Source organism: Myotis lucifugus, unplaced genomic scaffold, assembly GCF_000147115.1.
Source record: "Myotis lucifugus unplaced genomic scaffold, Myoluc2.0 scaffold_274, whole genome shotgun sequence".
NCBI lineage: Eukaryota > Metazoa > Chordata > Mammalia > Chiroptera > Vespertilionidae > Myotis > Myotis lucifugus.
Genome location: NW_005871322.1, coordinates 400706 through 409910, shown reverse-complemented (window position 1 = coordinate 409910; position 9205 = coordinate 400706). Strand labels below are relative to the sequence as shown.

At 35.0% G+C, this 9205-nt stretch overlaps 1 protein-coding gene across 1 annotated transcript in view; it reads left to right on the top strand.

The window, feature by feature from the left end:
- Positions 1 to 211: 211 nt before the first annotated feature.
- The window catches only part of TERB1 (telomere repeat binding bouquet formation protein 1), a 27663-nt gene continuing 18669 nt past the window's right edge, over positions 212 to 9205 (top strand). Inside the window, exons 1-7 of the mRNA XM_023763143.1 lie at positions 212 to 242; positions 2319 to 2429; positions 2621 to 2749; positions 5139 to 5270; positions 6537 to 6597; positions 6693 to 6808; positions 6911 to 7033. Of these exons, the coding sequence (XP_023618911.1) occupies positions 212 to 242; positions 2319 to 2429; positions 2621 to 2749; positions 5139 to 5270; positions 6537 to 6597; positions 6693 to 6808; positions 6911 to 7033 (703 nt within the window). The remainder of the gene's footprint in view (positions 243 to 2318; positions 2430 to 2620; positions 2750 to 5138; positions 5271 to 6536; positions 6598 to 6692; positions 6809 to 6910; positions 7034 to 9205) is intronic.

Here is a 9205-nt window from a genome sequence, read left to right as displayed (position 1 = left end):
CTGCCTCCTGCATGCCCCCAACCGGGGATCAAGCCTGCAACCTGGGCATGTGCCCTGACCAGGATCAAGCCTGCAACCTCCCTGTGCAGGGGATGATGCTCAACTGGCTGAGCCTCAGGGCTAATCTGTATATTTTAAACATTGATTTAAATGGAGAAAAATACCTTTATCTTATAGGTGAAATATAAGGAGGGAAAAAAAACAGACAAGCATGGAAAGTGAGGACACAAAGAAAACACAAGGTGAGAAATTCATGGATCATATGTCTGGAACTAGTTTTATATATTTGTGGGTAATACTGCAGATTATCTGATAGGATCCAGAAAATGAATAATTCAGCAATTTACATAAATATTTATCAAGCACCTACTCTGTGCCTATCACACTCACTCAGGAAACTGACATTCTAATAGGAAAAGATACACTGATAATTAGAACGCTTTTAATTATGAAAGTTGATTTAATGGAGGTAAATACAAGAAGAGTTGGGAGCCTCAGAGAACTACCATCAAAGTATGCCCGGAAGATTTCAGACTGATCCTCAGTATAATAAAAATTAAATCCATGGGCATGGAGGAAATTACCAGAGAGAAAATATTAAAAGAGAAAAGAATGGGGAATAGTGTTCCTCTTAATGCACACCATCACATAAGGATTTGGCCAAAGACTGAGAAAAACATTTCAGAAAGGTGGAGAGTCAGGAATGTAATGTGGTATTTTGGAAATCAGCCTTAGTGTTATCGACCCTTCAGGTCCTGGGACCCAAATCAGAGTCCTGCCCAGTACTGTTTGCACCAATAGAGCAAGATCTAGTTTGGTAAAGCAGAGGAGAAACTTTATTCTTTGATCAAGGAATGGAAAGGGTGAGCTCATGCTCAAATGGCACTTTCCCTCCAACTGGGAAGGAGCCTTCTGTATTTATAGGCTGTGGCATGGGGTGATTAAATTCTTTTTTAGGCATGGATAGTTATTCTTCTATTGTACTTGGCCCTTTTGTGCATGGCCTGTTTTTGCACATGATGCCCCATACCAGTTTGGTCTTTGCACTCAGCCCTCTTCATTTTGCGGTCAGGAATCCTCTTTAGTTCCTATAAGCTAGCATAGCTGATATAGTTTAGGTATTGAGAAATGTTAGGTCTTTTAGATGATAGCCAGATGACATTAGAAGAATGCTTTGTGAGAAAGATTGTTTGAAAGCCCAGTGTCAAATGTCCATAGTTTGTGTAGAATCAATATTATTTCTTCCTTAAATATTTGGAAGAATTTACAAATGAAGTCATCTGAATTGAACCTGGAGGGTTTTTTAAAAAATATTTTTTTATTGATCTCAGAGAGAATGGGAGGAGAGAGAGAGAGAAACATCAATGATGAGAGAGAATCATTGATCAGCTGCCTCCTGAACACCCAACACTGGGGATCAAGTCTGCAACCTGGGCATGTGCCCTTGACTGGAATCGAACCTGGAACCCTTCAGTCAACAGGCTGATGCTGTATCCACTGAACCAAACCAGCTAGGGCTGGAGGGTGGTTGTTGTTGTTTTTACAGAAAGGTTTTTAACATTGGTTTTAATTTCCTTCAGAGGTATGATTATTTAGGTTATCTGTTTCTTCTTGGGTGAGTTTTAGTAATTTGTGTTTTTCAAGCAATTTGTCCATTTCACCTAAGTCATATAGGTATGAAGTTGTACATAACCATTATTATCTGTAGACTCTATGGTGATGCCATCTCTCCCATTCTGATATTGGTAATTTGTGTCTTTTCTCCTTCATTCCTGATCAGTTTGTGTAAAGGTTTTTCAGTTTTATTAATCTAATCAAAGAATCAGCTCTATTGTTTTTCTCTTTTCTATCTCATTAATTTCAGCTTTAATCTTTATAAATTCTTTCCTTCTATTTGCTTAGGGTTTAATTTACTCTTCTTCTAGTTTCTTAAGGTAGAAGCAAGATCATTACTTTGAGACCTTTTTTTGTAAGACAGGCTTTAGTAGTATCCCACAAATTCTAATGTCATATTTTCATTTTTATTTAGTTTATGTCTAAATGGCAGATATTTAAAACAGTGTAGCTTTAAAGAGAATAATATTTGGATTTTCTATTCCTATATTTCATGAAAGGGGAAGAGCAAATAATTTTAAGTTCTTTTATTTAAGGAACATAATTGTTTTATATGTCTTTATTATTTGTTAGACTATAAAAGTAACACATACTTATTTTTAAAAAGCGAACATTATAATGATATATATTTAGAAAATGAAATTTCAATGGTTACTTTTTTAAAAGAAAGATTTGGTTAAAATAATGAAATTCTTGTTCTTTAGAAATGAAGACTGACCTGAACTTATTATTGGAGTGTCTGAAGTATCAAATGGACAACCCTTTGTCACAAAAGGAAGCTTTGGTCACTATTCATTCAATCTGCCAACAAAACAGTAAGACATGATAGTGAATTTTATCTATGATTCTAGTTCTTTAGTATTGTGACATATGAAATATGCATAGCTCTTTTTCTTCCACTCAGTTGCTCTACATGTTTTGTTACGATGTTTGTTATGATTTATTTTATTCTTAAAAGAATAATCATAATAAGATTTCTATTTTGTTTTGTCTGCACATCCTACAGGTGATGCAGGTGTATATTTTCGGGAAATTGGTGGTTTGATGTTTGTAAAAAATCTTGCAAAGTCAAGTGAACATAGCATGGTAAAAGAAGCAGCCTTGTATACATTAGGAACTGTTGCAGAAAAAAATGGTAAAATATAAGAACTTTTTTTCATTATCCTTCAAGCATTGTGTTATACGTTAATAAACTACTAAAAATAATTGTAGAATTAAATGTCCTTTGTATGTGGCTGGATAGTTTTATCCAGGTATTTTATTTATTTACTTAAATTAATGTATGCCAGCCCTAGCCAGTTTGGCTCAGAGGATAGAGCCTCAGTGGTTGGCCTGTGAACTCAAGGGTCCTGGGTTTGATTCTGGTCAAGGGCACATACCTGGGTTGCAGGCTTGATCCCCAGTGGGGGGCGTGCAGGAGGCAGCCAATGATTCTCTTTCATCATTGATGTTTCTTTCTTTCTCTCCCTCTCCCTTCCTCTCTGAAATCAATAAAAATATATTTTAAAATATTAATTAATTAATGTATGCCAAAGATTATATTTAATTTATTAACTAATGAAGGAATCAATAAAATGTCACAAGTGTTTTAAAGGCAATGGCAAAAACCAATATAGGCATTTAAGAATGCTGAAATAGACTTATAAATAGGCACTTAATTGGTCAATATCTGCAGGGCAATAATTAATTGCATTCTAATGTCTAAATGTTTTGCATTTCTGTTGGCAGGAGTAATTTGCATTACTATCAGATTTTAAAAAAATAATTTACAGAATTGGGAAATAGCTCAAAGACAGTGAAAGACACAGATAATATAGAAGGGTGCACTAGATGGGACATTCAGTAATAATTTTGTCCATTCAAAATCTTTCAGAATTCTCCTTGGCATTAGTTGGAAACATTTATTTTTACTTTATTTTTTACTACCATGTATAAGTTTTTTTTTGTTTGTTTTTTTATGAAAATAAAATTCATCCTTCTTTCCCATTTTATTTTGTATTTTGAGCCATAGAAAAGTTTTCCATAGTCCCAGCTTATAGGGAATCTACCCACATTTTCTGTTGGTACTTGTATGGTTATTTCACTTCTACATTTTTTATTCTTTTAAATATTTTCTGAGTTATGGTGTGATGAATAGCTCCAGTTTTACCTTTTTTTAAAATGGCAACCCAGCTATCCTAATACTTCTTATTAAAAAGTAGACTTTTTTCATATTGATTTGAGATAGTACCATCATCAATCACTTAATGAATTTTTATATGCAGTGGGTCTATAACTGATTTTCCTATTTTGTTCATTGAATCAAAAGATGAAGATAACCTACCACCATCTTATATATGGATAAATATGCTCTAGGTATACAAATTCATACAATTTTTCTGAAACGAGTTTGAATATAAACCACTGATTTGTTAAACAACTTTATATTCTTACTGGAGGCCCAGTGCATGAAATTTGTGCACGGGTAGGTCCCTAGGCCTGGCCGGGATCAGGGTCAATCAGGGCCTTCTGACTGCCAGACTGGGCCTTCCTTTCCCAGCTGCCAGCTGGGACCTTGTTTTGTTCCATGCCACCCCCTGGTGGTCAGCGCACGTCATAGCGAGTGATCGAACTACTGGTCTCCCAGTCAAACTTTCTAGAGGACACTTTGCATATTAGCCTTTTATATATATAGATATTTTTATCCATTAAATATTCATTACTTGCTAAGAATTAAGCTGTGTGCTAGGCATTGGGGATAGATAAGACATTATCCTTGCCTTTAGAAAGAGTCTAATAGCTGGTTTTAGACACTGGATAAAATATTGATTATATATCCATCCATGTATTCAAATTATTTTTTTAAAATCTGTTTATTGTATGATTATCACAAAATTCCTACTATCATGTAAGTATCATTTTTTGGAAAGATATTTTTATTTCTAAAAAAATCAAAAAATAGCACAAGTATCATTTCTTCCTCTGCTTTCTAAAGCAGGTTTCTGAATTTTCTTAAATTTTTCCCTTGCTATGTTTTTGTTACTTACTCATCCTCTTAAATTTTGTGTGTGTCATATTTTTTGTTGTTGTTAATTCTCACCCAAGGATATTTTTCCCATTGATTTTTAGAGAGTGGATGGGAGGGAGAGAGACAGAGAGAGAAACATCGATGTGAGAGAGATACATCAATCGGTTGCCTACTAGGGATCAAGCCTGCAACCAAGGTGCGTGCTCTTGACTAGAACCGAACACGGGACCCTTCAGTCTGCAGGCTCTATCCACTGAACCAGACTGTATGGGGCTGTGTGTGTCATATTTTAAGTTTTTATTCAGTTAGATTTTTATTGGAAATTCTAGGGGGTTGTGGCACATTTTTTAGAGCCTAGATTAAGTACTTTTGATTAAGATATTGCTTCTTTGGTCTGCTAATTTAATAAGCATATATCAGTTTGTCAGAGATTTTGTTATATGATCAATAAATGTCAATGAAATGATATTTGATTTGTACTATGCAGAGAAATTAAAATTGTATTTTTATATTTCAGTTTATTGTCAGCAGACTTTGTGCACTTCAGAATTGTTTGAAGACTTAATTTGGTTCTTATCTAATAATGACTCAAACACAAATTTGAAAAGAATGTCTGTCTATGTTATTTTGGTTCTAGTTTCAAATAATAGTAAGTACCTTCTTTTATGTTGTAGAAACAGTTTTTAAAAACAATAAGTTGGGATAATTATTATTAATCCTTTTATTCTAGTCCTTACATCAATGTCGTTTGTTCTTACTAACTTATGAGAACTACTATCTTTAAGAAAAGAGAATTAATAGCATGCATTTAATTGTTCGATATTTATTAATTTTAACAAATAGTAAAGTGACTTGTATATTTAATTAACATAAAAAAAACAGCTTTGAAAGCAAAAGAGAGGCATTTAATGAATTAGTTTGGTTGGTATATCACTAAATTGGCCATTTAGTTAGTGTTTGCTTTCAGTCAGCAATGACCTTAAATTTCATGTAGCTCTTGGCTAAAGTTTTTGTTTTGTTTTTCAGTTTTTATTTTGGAATAATTAGCATGATCCTGTATACCTACTGCTTAGGCCAAGGTTATTTTTTAACATTGCTTTATTTACATCTTCAAATTGTTAGAAATTTTATAATCATTTAAAATGCTTCTAGATTTTATTTTTTGTACTTTGAATTTTTTAATATTTTGGAGCATCTTATTTTGTAACACATAACCATGCAAAATACATGTTTTGTAATTTTTAGAAGAAATTTGAGTGCTGTTATTCTCTAAGCAGTGGTTCCCAACGTGGGGCACATGTTGCACAGGGGGGTAATTTGATTTTTAAGGGGGGCCATTCAAGAATGAGTTATTAACAGTGAGTTTTTGCATTTCTTATGGTTCTAGGGGCCTCATATACAGTATATAAACATATATTGTGACATATTTATGCATTTCAGGTCTCTGTTACATGTTTTGAAACTTTATTTGCTATTTTTTCATATCACTTCATATTATTATTTTTTAGTGATTTCTTCCTCAGTACTTCAATTGTCCTTTCATTCTTTTATTTTTCTCTTTCATGGATGCCATGTTTTTTGGAAGCTTGTTTAGACTAAGTTAATGGCCTTTTAGGCTTCCTCCACGTGCAAAGTTCACTTTTTGAATAATAAGAATTATATGTCATGGGGTGGGGGGGGGGCATCAGGATTTTAGAGATGCTTAGGTGGGGCATGGCCAAAAAAAGGTTGGGAACCACTGCTATAAGCATAAGTAATATATTTCCCATAATCTTGATTAGGTTTTATCTACCTAATTAAAAGTTATTAAAGTAATTAAAAGTTATTTATTAAAATACTACTTAAATGTTTTCCATTTCTACCAAGTTACTTCTAAACAAAATCATATTCCTGTAACATGTGGCTATTCCTTTAGGGACTGGACAAACGCTTGTGAGAGAAACAGGTTGTTTTAAAATTCTGTCAGAGTTGTTCAGGTAAGCAAATATAAATTTCTTTTTACTAATTAGTTATTACTTAAGACCTTAATACATTTTTATTAATTTACTTCCTTTTCTTTTTACTCTAATAGGGCAGTCCTTTCAAAACATGAGTTGAATTTGTCAGATAAAAATGTTTTCCAGAATTATCAGTTGTGGTCGTCAGTGTGTGGTACTCTGTGTGTCTGTGTCAACAATCCTCAAAATGGTATTTATCTCAAATATATGAATATAAAAATAAAGATAAGAACAAATGAAAATTTATATTTTCCAAATATATTAAAATATGATTAACTTTGTCTTCTTTCAGATGAAAATCAAAGGCTTTGCTGTTCACTTTTTCCACATGCTAATGACTGGCTAAAAAATTGTATGATGCCTGAGATAATTCGCCCTCTTTGTTCATTTATTGGACTCACTCTTGCAAATAACAGTAAGTATACATTATTCTATAAGTTATATTTGAAGAAGCTATTTCAAAGTAGAATAAAAAAACTATTGAATTAGTTATTGTATTAATTGAATTAATGGATTAATTTTATTCCAGTAAATTGGGTCATTTTGGATGCACTTACCAGTGGTTCTCAACCTTCTGGCCCTTTAAATACAGTTCCTCATGCTGTGACACAACCATGCTACTTCCTAACTGTAATGTTGCTACTGTTATGAATCATAATGTAAATATCTGATATGCAAGATGGTCTTAGGCGACCCCTGTGAGGCGACCCCTGTGAAAGGGTCGTTCGACCGCCAAAGGGGTTGAGAACCGCTGACTTAGACTATCACAGATAGGAAAATCTTAAAAGTAGATCTGTTAGGAAGATATTGGGAAGTATCACATGATCTCACTCATATGTGGACTCTAGTGAACAAAATAAACTGATGAACAAAAATAGATCTAGAGACATAGAAGCATAGTACAGACTGTAGAACTTCAGGAGGAAGATGAGGGAGGGTGTGTGGGTGGGAAGTGATCAACCAAAAACCTTGCGTGTGTGTGTGTGTGTGTGTGTGTGTGTGTGTATACTTATTGTATTTTTTGTTGTTGTTGTTAATCCTCACTCCAGGATATTTTCTCCATTGATATTTAGAGAGAGTGGAGGGGAGGGAGGGAGGGAAGGAGAGATGGGGGAGAGAGAGAGAAAGAGAAACATTGATGTAAGAGAGACACATCAATTGGTTGCCTCTCAGATGTATCCCTACTGGGCCAGGGATGGAACCTGCAACCCAGGTACATGCCCTTGACTGGGAATCTAACCCTTGACCCTTCAGTGCTTGTGTTGATGCCCTAATCACTAAGCCACACCTCCAAGGGCAACATGATGTTTTTAGATTAAGATCTTTGTTTTTTATGGAACAATATCAAAAGTAATTTTTTTTGTTTAAAACATCTTGGCTCAATTTGTGATACTAGGGTAGGCTGGGAAGAAGGTTTATGACAGAATTGTAATAACTAGCCCATATATTCATTTATGTAAGCTCGTTGCTGGAATAGGGGTTTCAGAGACTATTGAATGCACAGACTCGTGGATACTTTTTTAACAGAATCATTTTCACAAGGGAACAAAAGAATTCAGACTCTTAAAAATGATATCTGTCACTGATTCTTTTCTTGGAACAGTTGTCATGACTCAACATGTTATAATTTTATGCTCCAAGAAATAAAAGAATTAGCCTTAAGTAAGATGGATGAAACGTGTTCTTTTGGAACAGGTAAATTACTTTGCTGTTTGTAGATTAAAGCAATGTGAGGAATGAATTATGTTGGAATTCAGAAAATAAGCAGCTTGCTAATTGGAGTACCAAGCTAGATCAATGAATCTATTCTTTATAGCTCTTTTGCAGAGTTTTAGTTTAATGTCATTTTTGCAAAATATACCAGTTCTCACTAAAAGAAGCGAAAGAGGTATCTAACACAAGCAAAAAAACTATACTGTACATACACCTGTACTATGTCAAAGTGAGTTTTTTTTTTAAATAGATTTTATTGATTTTTTTACAGAGAGGAAGGGAGAGGGATAGCGAGTTAGAAACATCGATGAGAGAGAAACATGGATTCAGCTGCCTCTTGGACGCCCCCTACTGGGGATGTGCCCGCAACCCAGGTACATGTCCCTGACCTGAATCGAACCTGGGACCCCTGGGTCCGCAGGCCGAAGCTCTATCCGCTGAGCCAAACCAGCTAGGGCCAAAGTGAGTTTCTTACATAAGGAAGTAATGTATGTTATGACTATGTATATGTGCAGGTAAAGATTGGATTTTTCATTCTTTAATTTTGAATTTTTAGTAAGTACACTTGGCCCTGTATGTGTGGGTTTTGCATCTACAAATTCAAGCAACTGCCAATAGAAAATCTATATATATAAAAAGCCAGCAACCCAAATGCCATAACAACTGGAATGACCGGTCGTTATGATGCCCACTGCAGCCAGTGTACTGGCCCTGATCAGGGGGGTGGGGCTGGCCAGCCAACCTCCCGCAGCCCCCTCCCCCTGGCCAGCCCCACCCTTGATCCCTCCCCCATACCCCAGACAACCGATCTCTTGCAGTCTCTCCCCCCTGCAAAGTCCGCCCATAAAGAGCCCCCATCAGTGTGTATGGGCCT